General features: G+C 41.6%; 2 protein-coding genes and 1 pseudogene across 7 annotated transcripts; 2 read left to right on the forward strand and 1 right to left on the reverse strand.

The window, feature by feature from the left end:
* The first annotated feature begins 4640 nt into the window (after window positions 1-4640).
* Window positions 4641-8321, forward strand: LOC121774157 (annotated as a pseudogene).
* A 4014-nt stretch (window positions 8322-12335) lies between these two features.
* On the forward strand, window positions 12336-16240 carry LOC121789031. 6 transcript variants are annotated; one of them, XM_042187577.1, is made up of 4 exons: window positions 12336-12502; window positions 13018-13381; window positions 14052-14829; window positions 14999-16240. In XM_042187577.1, exons 2-4 carry the CDS (start codon window positions 13304-13306, stop codon window positions 15754-15756), a joined length of 1614 nt encoding a protein of 537 aa, XP_042043511.1. In that variant the 5' UTR covers window positions 12336-12502; window positions 13018-13303; the 3' UTR covers window positions 15757-16240. The 6 variants fall into 6 exon arrangements, 4 of the variants coding, with proteins under 4 accessions (XP_042043511.1, XP_042043515.1, XP_042043517.1 ...); XM_042187581.1 differs by having other exon boundaries at window positions 13150-13381; XR_006047968.1 differs by lacking the exon at window positions 12336-12502 and having other exon boundaries at window positions 12524-13381; window positions 14999-15834; window positions 15934-16240.
* A 383-nt stretch (window positions 16241-16623) lies between these two features.
* On the reverse strand, window positions 16624-19065 carry LOC121761478 (GTP cyclohydrolase 1-like). Its single transcript, XM_042157126.1, has 2 exons — window positions 18554-19065; window positions 16624-17975 (listed from the first exon to the last, which is right to left on the reverse strand). The coding sequence occupies exons 1-2, from the start codon at window positions 18732-18734 to the stop codon at window positions 16816-16818; spliced, it is 1341 nt and encodes a 446-aa protein (XP_042013060.1). The 5' UTR covers window positions 18735-19065; the 3' UTR covers window positions 16624-16815.
* Between the last annotated feature and the right edge of the window lie 2138 nt (window positions 19066-21203).

The following is a 21203-nucleotide window of genomic DNA, read 5'->3' on the forward strand; positions in this document are numbered from 1 at the left end:
ATTTTGGAAAAATGGCATCTTAGAGGCCGAAACTGTCGCAGCACGTCTCCACTCAATCCGCACCCCTTGAGCAGCTCTCGGCTGAAACGGAACTCCCCAGCCTGTGCTCAAACTGCCCTAGTCCAGATCTTGCCTAGTTCGAGGCTGTTACTGCAGCGTTTCTGTAGCCGCCAGCGCTGCAGCGTCGTCACACCTGTCGCTGCCGGTGCCGCTGTGTCGACATCGCCTTCGCAGCGGCTGCTGCCCGGTGCACGCAGAGCTTCTACTGCTTCAGCGTTGTCCACCTCGAGACCGGGATACTGCCCACGAAGGGCTCCCACTCGAACCCCACCGCTGATGCAGTTTCTTGGAACAGATTGCAACCGTCAATTGCTACGTCGTCTCCGTCGCAGCTATGGTGACAGCTCCTTGAACTCCAGCGAGCAGCGTATGAAATCCCCTCAAAAGTGTATTGACTCGAAATGATTTACGGCACCGAATCCATTTAGGATTAAAGAAATCATTGACTCAACGCAATGATTGCAAAAACAAATCACATTACAAGATTCACCGTAATCAATCTTACAAGTCATGCAATTAGGTGAGATCACGAGTTCACGCAGTACTAGGATATTCAAAGTTTACGTGTTGTAACACATAATCCAACAACGAAAACACATCTGGTCATGCATTTAAGCAATTCACATAACATGAAATTAATCCACATAATCAGAGCCAAAAATTGGCTCTGATACCAATTGCTGGGGTTTGGAGCCCCTTGCAAAGCGGAAGTCATGCATTCACAAATAAATCAGATCTACGGATCTATTTGACCGATTATGGGATTAATTAACTACATGTTAAACACATAATTGCATCCAAGAACGCACATAAATCATGTAAAAGGAATTAAAACCTAAAACATGAATTTCCTACAGATTAGAATTACCGATCTGATTCTCCAAAGAATCGACGATTGCTTGCGCCTTCTCCACGTGATGTTCTTCGTACTCAACCACGAACCTTCTAATTTGTATCCCGAACTCAGATAATGACCTTTGGGTGGGCAAAGCTTGTCAGAATCGAAAAGGGCTTGATTAGAAAGAAGACAAAATATCAGTTTTCTCAAAAACCAATTTTTCGTCCACTTCCACAGGGGAGCACGAAAATTAATGATTAATTTTCTCATAATCTCCTTTATAATCTCCTTTTATATTGAGTTATAATGGGCCAGATTAGGGATCCATGGAGGTTGGACTTGGGCCAAACCTGTTGGACTTTTACTAATTAAATTGAGCCCCAATTTAATTTAAATCCAAACTGAATATTATTATCATCCACTATAGTATAATAATATTGACTGCCCGTCCAATCCCAAATTACGAGTAATCCGGGCTTTACCTCTTTAATTTATTATTTCCCGTGTTTAAGATATAAATATCCATTAATTAATTTAAGCCTGCTATTTGACTTTAATTAATTAATATCTTTTTCCAAGAGTTCTCTAGTTCAAAATCTTTATTTATTATTCTGGAATAAATTCCAACCGGCGGGTTTCTGAATAATAAAACCTTTTTCGAACACCTCTTGAGGATATTATCAAACTGGACTCACCCAGCACACGATTCATTGCAATAACAATACTAGCACCTCTAGACATTAATCACCACTACCCAAGATATCAGGATTCTTGGATTGCGAAAAATTCGCACCATTTGATAAATCAAAGTAGCGCATAATCAATATCGTATGCTCAATGTTATATCAACAATGATTAAGAAATAACAATCACCGAGACCTCGTCTTTCAGTAAATAGCAAGAAAGACTTATCTCAACTGTTAGATCCTTCAGTGCTATACCACACCAGTGTCGTTTATTTCCTAAGGTAAGGAAACATGCGGACTGAAACTGCAACCTTTCACGATAGGTAGCCAAAGCCTATCTAGGTTGTGAAATTCTATTTCTCTTCTACAAAGGACCGACTGCGTCACCTTATGTGAACGTCGTTCACGACCAGTCTACTATGCAGAAGAATTAGGCTTATTTGCTTCTTATACATTTAAATGTTTGAGATACATCTTATAAATGCACAAGCAAACATCAATGCGACAAAATTACTTCTTCTCGCCTTGGGATAAAAGTAGATTGTAGAGTTTATAGTATACAAGCAATTCTATCCGTGCAACATGCTCGAAATATGCTTTTCAGTATACCAATTCTAACAAAAGCGCCGGCCATCAACTTCGTCGCCAACAACCGGCTGTATAAAATGGGGTACTATCTCGTCGACGGCATCTACCCGAAGTGGCCGACCTTCGTGAAGACGTGAAGCAGGCCTGCGAATCCAAAGCAGGCTCTTTTTGCGCAGAAGCAGGAGGCTGCGCGCAAGGATGTGGAGAGGGCGTTCGGGGTTCTCCAAGCGCGCTTCAACATCATCAAAGCCCCGGCTCGTTCGTGGTTCATGGAGAGCATGGTCGACATCATGTATACGTGCATAATCTTGCACAACATGATTGTCCGAGACGAAGGACCCGATGCGGGAAATTGGTTCGACCCCGAATCCCCCGGAAGCTCAACCGCAAGTAGTCCGCCGCGAAGTGGAGCGCATCCGTCTATACAAGAACGGTTGGCTATTCGGGCAAGGACACGCGACTCTAGTGCCCACACCCAACTCCAAGAGGATCTAATTGAGCACATTTGAGAAAACTTTGGCGGAGAAGATTAAATTATGTCATTTTTATTTTTTTAGAATTTTAATTATATCTTTTTTTCTTTTTTTTAAAGTTTAAGTTGTAATGTTGTTTTAATTTTAATGAATTGTATTTGTTTAAATTTAATTGGGTTGTAAAAAAAATAAAAAATGAAATTGAATGAATAGTAATTAAGGGACGGAATAAGGGACGGTTAAGGGACGGAGCGTTGCAGGTTCCGTCCCTTAGTTAAAGGATGGAGGAAAAAAGGACAGTGGGGCCCTCAAATAGTGGTCAAATAGTAGTTAAAGAACGGTTTAAGGGACGATATAGAGACAGCGTAGTGGATGCTCTTATACAATCTATTCAAAATTATTTTGGTTCGGGCAATTCACGGCTCTAAATGAAAAAGAAACAGCTTAGGTATTAAATGCGGACCCGGATTGGGCTTTTAAATGGTTTTAATGCTTTTGGGCTTGCACATTTTTATAATGGATTGATGATTTGTGGGGAATGGGATGATACAAAGATGGAGAATCTTGTGTTGTTCTTTACAATCTAATGTCTAAATCTATTATTCGCAATAACATAGACTTATTTTCTATACTTTCATCTGAACAAAAACATTTAATTTTTTGCGATGGCGTAAAAATTCAATCATATTATTTGTAATATAAATCTACAACATTTCGGAAATTCTACTTCCAAATCTTTACGTCTTGTACACTTAATTGATACTCCCTCCGTTTTCTAAAAATAGAAACATTTTAAACGGCACAGGTTTTAATGCACAATTTGGTAAAGTAAGAGAGATGGAGAGAAAAATTAGTAAGGTAAAAGAGAATGAAAGAAAAAAGTGGTAAAGTAAGAGATAGGGATAGAAAAATTAATATTAGTGGATTATGGGGTCCACTTTATTAATGGTATAAGACTATAAGTGGTAAATAAATTAATGTATATGAAGTCCGTTTTTTTTATGAATCAATGAATGTTATAAAAGAGGGAAACAAACAACCAATACTCGGGCATACCCGAGGGATACAGCCAACTAGCCTAGGCTAGCGAGCCGGGGAGGGAGAAGTAGCGAAATACACACGAACTTGGGCATACCCAAGGGCTTGTACTAAGCCAGATTACAATAGCAAACATGAAAACCCAGAGGTTAAGTAGAGGACCCTAGCCACCCTAATGACTTAATCAAACGTCCTTGCCATGGAAAGTTTACACAGAAACATAGGCATACCTATGTGGAATAGTCCGGGTCTATCCTGAAACCACAACAAAGACCCTCCATCGGTAGAGGGCGGTCCTTATTAAAACCTCTTGAGGCAAAACCCAAATTGGAAAAATCTCTAAGAGGAAAAAAGAGTACCCTAAAAGGAGAGAATGGGGTGAGTGGATCGCTTGAAGAAAGTATGAAGCTCACGAGCCAAAACCTTGAAAACTTTTGTTTATCGTACAGGACATTACCATACCTACGGCCATGGGGTAGAAGGGACTTAAAGATGTAGGGTTGGCTGAAGTTATGAGATGGCTCGAGAAAAAAGTCTCGTGGGGAGTCCTATTATGGAGTAACTTGCATTAAATTAGCTGTACTAGTATTTAGCAGAGGTGTTTGGGTTGATTATGGTTGAAGACATCATTCTTCAAACAAAATAAATCGACCAAAAGATATTGATGTTGCCTGAATAATAATCTCGTAGGAATTTTCCACACACATTGTTGAATAATCAATCCGTCAACTTGAGACTTTTCTGGAAAAGTGAAATTGCTCACAACCACTAAAACATACGCATCGCAATTAGTGCTGTCGAATTTGCCACCAAGGCTTCAAAGAGAGCATTTCCGTCATTTCACCCAGTCAGACCAAATTAATCATTCTTCATAAAATCAAGTCATCTTTTTTAGTCATTCCATTAAAATATTGGCTTCTATAGTTTGTTAAGAGTAATTTTTAAATTTGTTGAGACATGGCTAGGAGGCTTATGCACGCACTTGTTTACGGTGGATTCGTCGACGGAGCAGTCGGTTTGAAGGTAAATCTTCAGGGCATCAACACTGGGGTGCCCTATAGTCCGCCACATCAGCATTTCATCCTCCTACCTTTCCACCTGCAGTGGGATACCCTATAGGCCGCCCTAAGCATTTTATTTATTTGAATATTTAAAACACTATAAAATTTTGAAAAAAACTCCATTTCATTAAAATTCAAACATTACACTACGAAATAAAAAAACTACAAATTCTCAACGGCGGTTACAGTCCCAAACTTCTTCAATTATGTCGTTCATGAGCTGAGCATGATCTTGTTGGTTGCGCATTGAGGCCTGTCCAGATAGAACCTCATTGAAGCCCATCGGTAATCCTCGAACGTGGGGTGGGCCGTCGTGCTGGAGCTAGATTCACCTTCATCATCGCCCCAATCGGTGACTCTTCCACCTTCGTGTTCGACTATCATGTTATTCAAGATGATGCACGCATACATGACATTGGCGATGACGTCCTTGTACCAGAACCGCGCCGGACCCTTCACTATTGCCCACCGCGCTTGGAGCACACCAAATGTCCGCTCCACATCCTTCCGCACAACCTCCTGCTTTCACGCGAATAAAACTCTCTTCTCACCTATTGGGCAGCTGGTCGTCTTCAAAAAAACAGGCCACCTCAGATATATGCCATCGGCCAAGTAGTACCCCATATGATATTGGCCTCCGTTGGCAGTGAAGTCGATGGCCGAGCCGTTGCCATTGCATTGCTCGGTGAAGAGGTTGGATGAGTTGAGGACGTTGATGTCGTTGTTCGACCCCACTACACCGAAATAAGCATGCCAGATCCAGAGCCGATGATTAGCGACGGCTTCGAGGATCATCGTCGGGTGGCTGCCTTGTATCCACTGGTAAATTGGCCTATCCATGCCGTCAGGTAGTTATTCCACTCCTAGTGCATACAATCGATGCTCCCTAGCATTCCAGGAAAGCCGTGCGCCGTCTCGTGCATCTTCAGCAGGGCCTGGCAATCCTCAACAATCGGCTTTCGCAAATAGGTATTGCTATAAGCCTCCACAACTCCCCTAAAAAAATTCTTCAGGCACTCGCGGCCAGTTGTCTCCCCGACGTGAAGGTACTCGTCGAACATGTTCGCCGTGGTGCCGTAGGCCAACTGCCGGAGCGCAACCTTGCACTTCTGCAACGGCGTAAGTCCGGGTCTGCCGATGCCATCTTCTCGATACTGGAAGTATTCATCACGTGCCTCCAACGTTTGGACAATGCTGAGAAAAAGATCTCGCCACATTCTAAAACGGCGGTGAAAAACCGTCGGGCCCCACCGTGGTTGCTCGTCAAAATAGTCTGCGAACAGACGTTGGTTAGCTACGTCGTGCTCGCGGCGGACAAACGTCTGACGTCGAATAGGACGTGGGATCCGCACCGTCTGGGCCAGCTCCGCCGCCTAGGTCTACTCCGCCGCTTCGCACTCCATTTCGGCCAAGCATTCCGCCGCAGCCTCATGAACGCAATCGAATAAGGCCCGAGTAATGCCCTCCGAGGTACTCCAGTCGTCGCCGAGTCTCATTTTTTTTCAGTGAGAAAGATTGGGAGTGAAATATTGGTGTGTGGGGTAAGTGAGAAATGAGAGGGAATTATTGGTGTGGGAAATGGAAGAGAAATAGGGGTTTAAATAGATGAAAATTTCGAAAAAATAATAAAAAAAGGAAAACGCGTTGCATCGTCCGCGGTATCGTCCGCGTGACCCGCAGTGGGGCGGACGATACCGAGGACGATGCGTGTTCCGACGCCATTGTCCGCGGACGATGCATCAGAAATCGTCCACATGGCTACAGTGACGGACGATAATGCATTCCGCCGCACTGTGGATGCTCCCATCTCATCTCTAACCAGCAGAATTAATTATGCTTTTAATGTGGTAGTGAATTTGTATCTATGTTGATTTGCAGCATGTTGAAGTTCTAATTCCAAAAGCACGAAAAAGGTGAAATTGTGATCAAAGTGGAAGCAGCTAGCATAAATCCACTGGATTGGAAGATCTACAATTTGAGATTGCTGGTTCGCCCCCTTCTCTCCACAGTCTCCCACCCTCCCATTCCCGGTATGTTATTTATTAATTCAGATTGTCACAAAAATTAGTACTCCCTCCGTTCTAGCTGAGTCGTATGTCTTTTTGGGTTGTCCCACTATAGTTGATGTTGAAAACGTGTAAAATTTGAAAAGGCTAGGCCTTTGGCCTTTCTTCTCCAAATACATTATGTGATGCCTTAATGCCATGACTCTTCATGTAGGCTCACATATCCTATAAATAGATGGAGTTTTAGGAGGAGAACACACAACCAACAATCATTCCCTCTTCTCTCTAGCTCAAGCATTCTAGTTCGCATCTTAGGAGCATCGCATTGCTCGGTTCTCGCATCCAATTCAAGTTCGCCGGAGCCTACGAGTCTGAGGTGCTTCAACTCGATAGGAGGAAAGTCGTTTCATCTTTGGGGACATTACGCCAATCCGTGAGCACTAGCCGGGGCGTATTTCGTCTTGCGGAGAGAGGGATACCTCGACTCGACTTAAAGAATATTATAGTTTGTATCTTGTTCCTTTTATTGTATTTACTTTGTTTTACTTACCTTCCAGTTTTTGGTTCTTTTGTAATAGCAAGAGTTTGCCCGTCTAAAAGGATGCAATATTTCCAACAGTTGAGTCATTTATTTTTTTGACAAAAAGTATTTTACTCTATCTTCATCTCTCTACCTTTTTTTCCTTTCTACTTTATTCTCTTTTTATTTAACTCATTTAAAACAATTTTTCTTAAATCTCGTGCCGAAAAGAAATGTATCTACTATAGAGGGACGAAGGGAGTACTAATTAGTTACACTAATTTTCAATATTTTGGGTAATCAATCAGGTAACGATGTGGCCGGAGAGGTAGTCGAGGTTGGATCCGGAGTCCAAAAATTCAAGCCTGGTGATAAAGTCATTACTGTTTTGAGTGTTTACGTAAGTGCTCACAAATATAATTAAATTAATTTCCCTTTGATTAATTACTAATAATGTTTTATCAAAACAGACTGCTGGAGGCCTATCCGAGTATTGCGTGGCAAAGGAAAAAGTGACGGTTCTGAGGCCGGCGGAGGTGTCCGCTGCCGAGGGGGCAGGCCTCCCCATCGCCGGCCTCACTGCCCTCATATCCCTCACGCAATACGCCGACCTCAAGCTCGACCAGCCCGGCAGTGGCCCTCAGAAGAACATTCTGGTGACCGCCGATTCGGGCGGGGTCGGGCAATACGCCGTCCAGCTAGCAAAGCTAGGGAACGCGCACGTGCTCATCCACTACAAGGCCGTGGGCGAGGGGGCGGCCTCGCTCAGGAGCCCCTCTGGGAGGAAGTACGACGCGGTGGTGCATTGCGCGCCCACGGTTGCGTGGTCGGTGTTCGAGCCAAACTGGCCGAAAACGGCATCATAATCGATTTGATTCCGAGTGGTGGAACTATGTGGGCTTCCGCGGTGAAGAAACTGACGTTCTCGAAGAAGAAGTTGTTCACTTTTATGCTGACTCCGAATGATGATGAAGGTTTGAAGTTTCTTGTGGGATTGATGAAGGAAGGGAAGCTTAAGACGGTTATTGACTCCAAGCATGCTTGGAGTTAGGGGTGTCGAAACAGGTACCCGCAGGTATCTGCACCCGATTTTGCGGGTACCCGACCCTGAAATTTAAAAATTTTTCTACCCGAAACCCGACCCGTAGGCATGCAACTTACCAGACTTACCAATTATCAATATTTATAAGGATTATGGTTATATCTCTTGCGTCTATCAGCCGATGTTTTCTGAAGCTTCCTGCCTAATACCTAGACATGCACAAACCGAACCGGACCACCAGTTAACCGGTGGTTCACAAACCAGAACCAGAAGCGGAACCGGCGGTTCGGCGGTTCAAGCAGTCCGGTTCAGGTTCAAAAAAAGCGTGAACCATAACCGGTGGTTCAAAACCGATGGTTCGTTGGTTTGAACCGGTGCTTCAGCGGTTCTAACGGTAGGATTCCGGCTAGAGCATAGGTTTTCAGGCTAGGTGTGCAGAAAAATCGGCGGTTTACATCAGAAACCGGCGGTTTCTAACGTAAACCTCCAGTTTGAACCGCCGGTTTCCGATGGTTCAGCACCTTTTTCAGGTGGCAGTGTATAGGCCTGAAAACCGGTCAGTGTAAACCGGCGGTTTCCATCAGAAACAGTGGACTGAACCGCCGGTTCAGGAGGTAAACCGGCCGAAATTTGAAATTTGAATTTTTTTTATTTCTTCCAATTTTACTCCTATAAATACCCCACTTCCCCCATCATTTTTACTCACCCCATTCTTGTGTTAACAAGGATTTCCTTCTCCATATCAATTTCTCTATTCTCTATCCTCATTCTCTCTAATTGCTCACGTTGTTTACTACTATATTTATTCTTGTGTTCGTAATTTACCATTTATTCAATACTCTATATTACATACTACTTTCATTTACCGGGATGTGGTGATCGGGGCAAAGGAATTGCCCAAGATCAAAGTAGTCGTCCCCAAAGATCAAAGCGACCTAGTCGTCGAGAAGTTATGGAAGAGGTTTCCCGAGTGGCGGCTGAATGCATGCAAGTAAGTTCTAAAAAATAAAATTATTTTTACAATTCATAATTTCATAAGATTGAGTTTTTTTTTAAAAATTTGGTCCTAATTAAAACTTCAACTTATATAATATTTATAGATAGAAGAAGATCATAGGATATCCATGCTACTCGCTGAAATGCATCAAGGTGGGGGGAGGGGCAGTGGTACTTCCCAACAACAAGATGAACAGGACGACGTGTCTATATCGTCGGACTCGGACAACAATGATGATAGATCTCATTCTCATATTCCGTCTAGCACAGGCGGAAATGAGGACATGCCTCCCCCTCGGCCCACTAAAAAAGCATTGAAATCTGATATTTTTGTTAAACACTACAAGAAGGTCCCGGTGGTAATTCCAAGTCATAATGATCCGCTCTCTCAAGAAGAGACATCGGCGTTTCATGCATATTGTAACTATTGTGATAAAGTCTACAAATTTGCGAGTGGTGGGGGATATGGCACCCTCCGTCGTCATTTGGTGACAAAGCATCCGGTAGAATGTGGCACTGCCTCTACCCAAACCCAACTAAACTTCCAACCCGGTGGCTCAGGTTCGTCAGGTACGCCTCTTTTTAAATATGATCCTAAAAATTTTGCTGACGTTATGACTAGATGGACTGCAATGAAGCATTTTCCTTTTAATGTTTATGATGACAAAAAATTTGAGGTTATTATGCAAAGTGGTTTGAACGTAGCTGTCAAAAGAGTAGGTCGAATGACCGTTCAACTATCTACCGTTCGACAATGTTTGGAGAAAAAAGTTGAATTATCACGGTATTTACTCAACTTGGGACACAAAGTGAACATTTGCTCAGATGTATGGACTGATTGTTTTAATAGACATTCATACATGGGCATTACGGTTCACTTTGTGGACAATAGTTGGACTTTGAACAAGCATTTGATTGGGTTTAGAGAATTTGAGACACCACATACTGCACCCGAAATTGTTTATTTAATTATTCAAGTTTTGAATGAATTTCAATTATGCAATAAGATATTTTCTGTTGGTTTTGATAATGCAACTGCTAACACTGCAAGTATTAATGACTTGATTGCGGCTTGTGCTCCGGTTATTGGTGGTAAGTATTTTCATCAAAGATGCATATGTCATATTTTGAATTTATGTGTACAAGATGCGCTTGAATTATGGCAAAAGCATGTTAGTCCTATTAGAACTGCAGTTAGATTAATCCATCAAAAGCCGCCTATTGACAAAGCTTGGAAGAAGTATTGCCATCAAAAGAAGGTAAGATATACAAATTTTACCATGGATGTGTCTCATAGATGGAATTCGACATATGATTGTCTGAATTCTACTTTGACGCATAAAGATTCTTTGTGTGATTTTTTTAGAACCTATCCCATTTCTGATTTATATCTGTCGCATAGTTGTTGGGATCATAGCGTGGCTTTATTTAAATTGTTCAAATATTTCAAAAATGCGACTGTTGAATTATCGGGTGTTTATTATTGCACTCTTGTTCGTGTTTTAGAGCATTGCATGTTTATATCACTTGGTTTTAAAACTGCGATGAAAAATGCTTCTTCTTCTCCTGAATTGATGTGTGTTTTATATTATATGATTGAAAAATGGCTTAAGTAGTTCAGTGAGATTCCAACGGTGTTTTTGTTTGCAAAGGTCTTGGATCCAAAATGGAAATTAGCCGGTACACCTCTAGGATTTTAGATTTTTATTATAACAATTTGAGTTCTATTGATTTTGTTCCACTTCAAGCATTGCAAGCGGATACCAATGACCAATGGGGAGTAAACCTAACCGAAACATTTCAAATAAACCTCCCGAACCGGTCAATTATCCAACAAACCTTCGAGTTTAACTTGCGTGCTCGCTACACCGAATATGAAACCAAGTATAACAGTACCCACCAAGTCAGAAGACCTACCCCTCCTCAACAACATAACTTTGGCTTCGCATTTCAAACCGGTTATGATGACCCCGATGCGCAATCCCAATTAGCCAATCTATACAGCTACAACACCGGCGAAAGGTCGTCCTCAGGTATGGTAAGTGAGTTAGATTTATATTTCGATTCACTCTTTTCCTTTGGTGATGAAGGTCCTACTCCTCCCGCCCAAATCGACGTCCTCGATTGGTGGGGAACACGCGAGAAAGATTTTCTCATACTTGCGTCAATGGCCAAGGAGATTTTTTCGGTTCCGGCTTCCACTGTCGCCGTCGAGTCCGATTTCAGTGTTGGATCACGTGTGTTGGATGAATCAAGAAGTAAGCTCTCAGCGAAAAATATGGAAGCCGTGATGTTACTTGATGATTGGGCCAAAGCTGACGTCAGAGAACAAGAAAATGATTGGGATGATCGCCAGGAGGAATCACAAGAAGAATTCACCGGGGATGAATCGTAGGCCAACCGTCAACCGTCGGCCAACCCAAATAGGTATGTAAGGTAAGAGAACTACGTGGACTTTGATTCCCTAATGTAAATGAGCATTAGGGATACGCAGACACCTCAACTTAAATTTTAAATTTAAGTTGACATCAAGTCCTTTTTTCCTTTATTTCTTTTTTTTTCCATTTATTTCTACTTTAAAAATATGCAAATACAATTAAATAATTTTATTTGTATATATTCTAGTCGGTGAAATAGATTTCTCTATAAGGCTAAATCCGTGAAACTTTTGATAATTCTACTATAATTTATTTTATAATGAAATATGAGTGAAATATGAGTGAAATGCAGTTAGATCCATTACTAAAAGTAGTAAAAAAAATAAGAATATTCCATTACGGAGTACTACTCTTTTTTTAACAGAGATTAAAAAATGAATAATTAATAAATTAAGTGAACAAAAGAACTCCATCAATTATTCAATTAGATCAGCCGATTGAATTTGAAAGCGAAAGCCATCCCATCTTAAATTGTTGTTTCCATTTTATACTCCTCGAAACACGTTTCTCTCTCATGCCTCTTTCTCTCACATCATTTTATGACCCTTCTTCCGCTATAAATACAAGCCTCGCCCCATCTCATTTTTCTTCTTTTCTTTGGGGTTTCCTTTCCTCTCTCAGAAAAACGAAAAAAAAAGAGTTTAAAAATTGAAAATCCTGCCAGGATCACGAAGTGAACACAATTAGTAGCAGAAATCACCACAAATTTATTATGCTTATTTATTTATACACAAACAATTTCGCAGAGAACGATAGGTATGGGATGAGAGAATTCCTTCCTCTGATTTCTCTCTCTTTTTTTAACACAAGTTTAAACCAACTCTCGATTCATATTTCTAGTTTTCAATGTGGCTAATCGTCACCTTTTTTGTACAAATGTACAGCCAATCAACAGCTGTCCTATCTTCTTTTTCAATCAGTTTGTTGAAGTATTTCTTTTATTATATGTACTGATTTGATCTGCATTTAGTGCCTGATTATCGTTCCCAAAAATATCAAGGTGAATGTCAACATTGTTTGGATTTTTAATGTAATTTGGTTGCTTTTGAATTTTGATGGTTATATAGCTCTGTTTGGTCGCAAAAATATTATTGATTGAGATGGAATTCTAGGGTTGGAATTAGAGAGTCTACATTTGAGTGCTACAACGTCTTTGTTATTTGTGATTTTGGATAGTTATGGCGGAATTAATAGAGTTTTGCGTCATGGGAAGGTTTCTGATGCATTTATGTTATGCTATAGTTGGTTGAAGCTTGGGACATTTTTTTCAGGTGATCTTCTTATGTGAACTGGCATTGTTATTGGAGTTGAAATCAGTTGATCATAATGATTATTTTAAGTATATGCGCTGTCTTGTTTCCTTGTCCAGCAATATCTGTTGCTGAGTTTTGGATGTTTGACAGTGAGGGTGTGACGGGATACGGGAAATGAGTTTAAGGACATGGTGCTTCGGCAGCATAGTTCAATCTGGTCAGCTCCTGCATTGGCAAGTTCTGGCCAGAAAATAGGAAATCTGTACTTGTATAAGTCACAGGATCTCCTTTCTCGTCAATTGCAATGTCTCGCTGTTTTCCCTTTCCGCCGCCTGGATATGAGTTGAAGGGTAGACCCGATGATGTGGATGCGATCATAAAGGTTTGTAGTTTGTGTGGATGATCTGATCAAGTAGCTGTATGTTGAACAAATTATTTGGATTTCAACTTTTGAATGATGTTGCTTTGTTGAGATGCGGTGATTGAATCATTGAAGTTTCTTTTGAAACAATGTGAGGATAGTGTTGTGACTATTGAATCTAGAGTAAGCTAGTTGGCATGATTGATTCACAGATCAGTAGAATAGATTAGACAGCTATGAACTTGTATAGTTTGAGCAAATTTAGGATAATAGTTGGGATGATTTATGGTGAAGCATTTAAGATGGTAACTATAGCGAACTAAAAAGATGCAAGTTTATTCGGCACTAAGTAATTTCCCGGTTGGGGGATTTCCTTCGTTCTTTTGCTTCCCTATCTGTCTGTTCTGTCTATATATTTGTTCTTATTCTGTTGAAAGTTCCATGAAACATAATGGTTAGATGTTTTGCGAAATGTGTTAGACCTTATTTAAATATTTCATGAATTTTTCCTGTATCTTGGGATTTTTTTTCCAACTGCTCTTCAAACACTAAAATATATAGAATGAGTTAGTTAGAAATCATTGGACTCCTCCTTTGAAGTTATATAAAAATCGCCTTTCGATTTCAGTTCTTGTTTCATTATAAGCTACTTGCTGTTTTCTCTAAAGTGCTATCACGTAAATCCTCACAGGGGAAACAAAAGCACAAGAAGCACAAGGATGAGAGGGGGAAGAATGATAAGAAAGAAAACGGTGAAAGAAAGAAAAAGGAGAGAGGCGCAGAGAAACACAAAGACAAGAAGGATAAGAAACGAAAGCGGGAGAAACACAGAGACAAGAAGGATAAGAATAAAGATAAAGAAAAGAGTGTAGGGCCCTTGGAGAGCCAAAATGATCATATGCCTGTTCCAGATAGTGAACCAACGGATAGAATCCAGGGCGAGAGAACTGCCGTCAAATTGGGAAATAGAGTTAAAAATGACGGATCAATGGGTGTCCAAATGGTTCAGAAAGTCACAATTTTGGAAAGGCAAAAGACCAACTTGTCAGATAAGGTGCAAGAGAATGGTAATGTCAGGTTGGGTATTAAGGATCTGAGAGATTGCAGCAGAATGGCTGATTGTCAAAGTTTCCAAGTTGATTCAAGAAGTTTGGAAAATGGCAGGAATAGTTATGGAGAAAATCAAATTAAGGTTGAGGAGGGAAAGGAAAGAAATGAATACGGATACAGGATTGGCACAGGTGAAGGGGGTACTAGCATGAATGCAGATCGAAATAAGAATGAGAAAGTAAAGGGCAAGAAAGGAAAAGAGGAGTATAAAAGAGAGTTAACTGGGTTTATGAATTGCAAGGTCAAGGAAAATACAAGTGATGTTAATCTTCTACATTTTCCCTCAGATCTTCTGAAGGAGAACATTGACTGCCAGGGAAAGCTTCCAAAGCTGAAGGAGTTGAATGGCTTCTTACATGGTGAGTTCTTTTCTCTTTTGGACATGCGAAAGTTTCTTTCTTTGTGTTTTTGCAGTGATTGATAGGTACGGAAATAACTTTCCTGATTGCTTTACATAAATATTCTTTAAAGTTTGTTTCTATAGGATGTTTGTTGTGCTTTTACCTAATATATTTTATGCTCTCTTAGCCAAAGACAGTGGAGTTCGTCTCATCGCGTCTGATCAAGTTGATCAAACCGGAACTAGTATTCGTCCTTGTCAAAATACTATTAACATAGGCGTGGTGGGTAAAAGAGCTGTTATTACAGATGAGAAGAAGGTGAATGGCAAGCTTTCATCCCCTCAATCGGTGATTGATAACGTAAGGAATATTGGACCTTGCCAGGCCGCAGCATATAACAGAAAAACCGAGAATGGTAGGGTTCATATTAATTCTCATGTTGTGAGTAATGGCGTTATCTCCCCTCACATTGTCCGTATTCAAAGAAAGATGGAACCATGCCAGACTAGCAAGAACGTTGCAATGGCCAAGCAGATCAATAGCAGTTTTGACCAAAAAGTTCCATCCTCACATCCACAAGTGGAGATTGGAGGAAAAATGGCTGTGCAAGCGCTAGATGCTAGCCATATGAGGATGCATACAAATGAGTCGAGTATTAGTGGTTCTTTAGAAGGTAAGAAACACTCTTCATCAAGAAAGCTGAAGGTCACCACCACCACCAACACGAAGCCTCCTCACCCTGACGTGAACTACTTGAGCCAGATACTAACTGTTCCTGAGGTAGAATGGCCACAAAGCCATGATCAAGAATGGTTGTTTGACCGCCAACATTCAGAAACAAAGAGGCCCAAATTAGCATCCCCGGAGACGAAACATGTCTGGTCAGAAGCCATACATTTGAAGTCTTCAGATGTGCCCGCGTTGCCATATGTCACTCCTTACTAGATGGGATCAAGAAAATTTGCTTCTTTTGATCACCTCAAATTGTCGAAGAGAGAGCATCTGCACTGCACCGGATTTTGGGTGAGTTGCGTTCATGGTTTCTGCTGTGCTGTTAACTGCTAATGTTAGGTGAAGACTGGGAAGCAGTCTTGCCATTTCTGACATGCTACATCTGCATAGACAGATCCAAGTGCCCATTTCTAAACTCTCATGTTCTTGAATCTTGGTTATGGGAGGAGCTCTATTTGCTGTGAATTCTTGGCAGAAGCGAGTTAAGAGGAGCTATCGATGGATGCAGTGGTGGAGTTGTGCCAGCTGGACCGTGAGGAAACCGGAGCTACCTACCCAGGCCGCCGGCAATTAGTAGGGCCAATACATAATACTACTTACATGTACTATAATTTATCAATATGGTTAGAAAACATGTGTGTGATGATCGCTTGTTGATTGTTGTGCTAATACTAGGTTTTAGCCTTGATTTTCTTAAGTTTTTTCGGTTCACAACCGGAATAAAGTAGTATAGTATAGAAAATCATTGATGAAAAATGAGGAAAAGAAAATATTTACCGTAATATTCTTGACATACCGAAATTAAATCGTTAAAATGGAAAAAGAGAATACAACTGTTAAAACTAAAAAAGAATCAAGTAATAAATCACAATAACATTGCTTCTAATAACATCCTCACTCAGTACGAGGAAATATTCAGTGATCTACGGTCTACCTGAATATTCATTAGTCCACATTTTGTGAAGTGGATACGGCGTAGTGTTTTGATTGATGTTATATTATGGAGTACAACATTTGGTAGCAAATTTGCACCATTTTAATCCAATAATTCGAGTCAATGTTAAAACTCGTGACACTCCATTAAAGTAGATTTCTCAATATACGAAACTTAATGAATGCCAAAAACATTTTAGCAGCCAAATTCTTGCTACAGGCTGGGAGTAAAGAGAGATACAGATTGCTTAGAAAGAGAGAGAGAGAATTGCTATCAAGAAAAACGGAAAAATGGTATATAGACTAAAAACACTTTCCTAATGCAAATCAAGAACACAATCAAGCTGAACTCGGAATTATCTGCAAAAATTTGGCCCTCGCTGTGGGATCAGTGGAGAATCGACCTAGTACAGCAATGGTGGCAGTGCTGCTTCCTAGCTTCTCGATCCCTCGAGATATCATACAAGTATGACTAGCTTCAACGACCACGATCACGTCTTCACCTAAGATCGAAGAAGCTACCTCGGCCACTTGTCTGGTTAGCCTCTCCTGCACCTGCAGTTTGAACCCATAGAACTGCACCACTGACTGCAGAAGCGATTTCCCCACGTTACTGATGACACGGCTCGAGCTGTAATACCCTATGTGCACAACGCCGTGGAACGGGAGCAGATGGTGCTCGCATTGTGACCAGAACAGCAGGTTCAGCTCGGAGCAGATGTGGCTGAAATCTCTGGGTGGTGCTAGAGACGATTCCCTCTTGCTACCTCGTACGAACCCATTGAGCTTCATGTCCACATTTGAGTTCTTGAAGTTCATCAGCCAGTTGACGAATCGAGCAGGGGTGTCCACCAGATCCTCTCTCAACGGGTCCTCGCCCAGGGCATACAGGATTGAGGAAACTGCGGCAAGCAGAGGCGGGTCTGATGCAGCCATCTTGCAGATGGTGCGAGAAGGGCACCAGGATTTGTCGAGCGAGCCTCTGGAATGGGCGTCATCTGCAGTTAGGCCTCTGAATCTGAGAAGGCCAAGGAAATCGGTCCAGATACTGGCCTTCTCGTCGTCAAACGCTCCTGATCCTGACATAACCGATAACTTCACACATCCTTGGTGATTCGGGTCGAATAGGGCAGTCTGGAAGTTCGGGAAATGGATGTGGGAGCACTGGAGAACGACAGCAACGCCCGTTGGCTTGATACTGTGCTGCAGAGCTGCGCAGATTTCATTGGCCAGTCGCTGTGGATCTTGAAGGCGCTTGGCGAAGACTTCAGCAACCCGAGAAAGCTTGCTCAGCCCCACAACACGCTGGCCAGATGGGATGTAACCTACATGGCACTTGATCTGGAACGGAAGCAAGCAAGACTCACAATACGAGAAGAGATCAAGATCCCGTACAATGACAAGCCCGCCTGCTCCGCCAGCAGAACCAACACTGCTTTCCAACCCAGACTCGGGAAACAAAGCGCCGCTGACAATGTCCTTCACGTTCTGAAGATAGCCTGGACATGAATCAGAAAGCGAGGATTGTGTTAAAAACAAGAAACACACACGGTAGATTGTGTTCGAATCCAATAACAATGGTCACATCTTCAAGATGAGTTTTCAAGATCAACAGATCAAAAGTGTAAGAGATGTGCATCAAAATCAGCTGGAGACAATGAGGACTGCAGATATTCCATATAAAAGCAACCTCAGATCAAACAAACCGTATGTATTGTAATTATTGTATCTCAATTTGATTTTCCAAGGCAAATTAACTTGATGGATCACATCCAAGCCAAGATATGACCAGGGATTTGTTATTAGCCACACATAAAAATAAACTTGAATTTCATCCTGGAATCAATAATCTTATTACAATCTCCTATACTAAAAAAATATGAGTTCTACTCCCACCAACACCTCTAGTGCAAAACGCATGCTTCCAACTGCTAGTAAAACAGTTTGAAAGCTCATTCTTCTACATCAAAATCCAGTTCTTTCAATGTTCCACAGTTACAAAGGAAAACACAAATACCAGAATCTAAGAAACCGTTAGAAAACAATAGATGCAAAAGAGCAATGAAGATTGATTGACCTCGAGTCCCATCTCTGAGGGCCTTGGCCACACGAAGAGGCGTCTTACGAAGACCTTCGCGATTGATATCCTCACCCAAGCCCAGCAACAACACTCTCACAGCATCCTCAATGGCCACAGACCCAACACTCACTCTATTCTCTACTCCCACGTTGTAATGGCATTCATCTAAAACGCCCATTGACAGTTAACACAGCGAATATGAAGACAAATACCCCAAACCCACCTCAAAACTCGAGATCCAAGACACAACAGTTCAGATTCAACCCAAAGATGCAGCTTTTGAGCACCAAGATTCAAACTTTAGCGCACCCCAGATCAGAACAGTGACCACAACAGAAATGGAGCAAATCCGAGAAAGGGTAGAGATAATTACAAAAGAAAACGTTCAAACAAAAAACCCACCTACAGAAATCAGAGAGAGGGAGAGAAGTGGAGGGCAATCACGGAGAGGGGATGAAGAAGAGGTGGTGGTGATGAGGGATATGTGCTTGCGAATTGTTGAAAGCACTGTGTGTGTCGTGTGTATATATTTAGAAGGGATATATAAAAGATTAAAGGCCAAAATTGTTCCCGAACATACGATCATTTTACGATTTTTGTCCTATACTTTATCTTTTGGATTTTTTGGTCCGATAAATTTTAAATCGGATCACATTTGGTCCTGGACTAATAGTTCCGTTAAAAACTAACGGTCAACGGGTTTAATCCCGATTTTGATCAAATTAGACTTTTAATTCTGATTTTTTACTTCCTAATTAATTCCCTAATTATTTTAGTGAATATTCATTTAAAATATCAGAAATAAATAATAGATTAGAGCTTATTTCATCTTCCTCACATCGCTCCTTTTCTTTCATCTTTTCCTTCCTCTCATCTTTCATCTCCTTCCTTCCTCTTCCTCTCAAACCCTAGTTATGGAGATCAGAAACAAGTGTTGAGAGAGAGATCAGAAATGCTACGACACTTTAGCTAGAAGAATTCAGTTACCGGCTTCGAGCCGATCAATTTCACGGCGGTGGAGGCAGAATTTGCCCCTCTGCCCGTCCCGATACTTTTGCTCTAGCAGTGTACTGCCCGATACGCTTGACTAGAACTCCGACTCCTATGCCCGCAACTCTGAAGCCATGGAAAGCCTAATTTCTCAACTACACTTGTTTCTGACCAAAAAAATAAATTCGCGCTGGTGTCGCGGCAGGAGCATTTCTCCGAGAGCGCGGTGTACTCGACAAAGGCGAGATTCAGCGAGGGCGGCGGCGCGCACGATGTCTCGATCTGGTGCGGCGGAGGGGAGATGGAGCAGAATCCGATTTTGTGGGTGTGCATGGATAAGAAGACGGTGATGAAGGTGAGGAAGGTGTAGTGGAATTTCAGGGGAATCAGACGATTTTTGTGGACGGAATGCTGGTGGATTTGCTGTGGGAGCCCTAATCTATTAATTTATTTCTGATATTTTAAATGAATATTTACTAAAATAATTAGGGAATTAATTAGGGAGTAAAAAATCAGAATTAAAAATCCAATTTGGTCAAAATCGAGATTAAACTCGTTGACCGTTAGTTTTTAACGGAACTGTTAGTTCAGGACCAAATGTGATCCGATTTGAAATGTATAGGACCAAAAAATCCAAAAGATAAAGTTTAGGACCAAAATCGTAAAATGATCATATGTTTAGGACCAATTTTGGCCTTAACTCTATATAAAAATAACAAAAAAATTGTAGGGTTGCGGTTAAGCGTTGGAATGTGGGCGTAGGGAGTATCCTGTTTTACCCTTTTCTCCGAAAATGAAAAGGCTTCATAGATTTGATGGTGACGTTGCTTTGTACCACCGCCGCTGGATTTAGGTTGGTGAAGTGTAAGAGCATCCACATCGGCGAGCATGCAGTCGTCCGTCCATCCGTGCCAACGGCACGGAGACGCTGTCGCTGCGCTCGCGCCGCTGGCACGGCGCTGCTCGATGCATCGAGCACGTCCGTGCCAGCGAGTAGGCGACGTGGCGCGTTCTGATTGGCCAACGGCATATCCGTTGGAAAATCATTTATTTATTTTTTAAAAAAATCTAAAATAATACCAAGAAATAAAAAAAAAAATCACAATTCCCAAAAATGGCCATTTTTTTGCCCATTTTTCTGTATTTTTTTAAATTTTTTCCCCCAAAATCATCTATAAATACACACATTCATCATCCATTTTTCACATCAAATCATCTCTCATTCATATTTTTCGTACAACTTATCTACACCTTCATCTCTCATTCAAAACCTCAAATGGATTTCACCCATCTCATTGCGGAAGCGGAGCACGAAGAACAAGAATACTACGAACAACATCGTGCCGCTTATGAAGCATATGTCGCAGCGAATACCCCCGCCCCTCCTCCTCAACCAACTAGATCAACTCGCCGCTACATTCATCGTGACCGGGAGGGAGCCCACGAAAGGCTCGTTGCCGAATATTTTTCCGACCAGCCGCGGTTTCCGTAAGATTACTTTAGGCGCCGTTTTCGCATTTCAAAGCGCTTGTTTATGCGTATTGTCAACACATTGTCCGCCCGTGTTGAATACTTCCAAACAGGTCCAAATGCAGCCGGTCAGCAAAGTCTCTTGGCGTTGCAGAAGTGTACCTGTGCCATCCGACAACTCGCTACT

This window comes from Salvia splendens, chromosome 2 (assembly GCF_004379255.2).
Source record: "Salvia splendens isolate huo1 chromosome 2, SspV2, whole genome shotgun sequence".
In the NCBI taxonomy this organism is placed as follows: domain Eukaryota; kingdom Viridiplantae; phylum Streptophyta; class Magnoliopsida; order Lamiales; family Lamiaceae; genus Salvia; species Salvia splendens.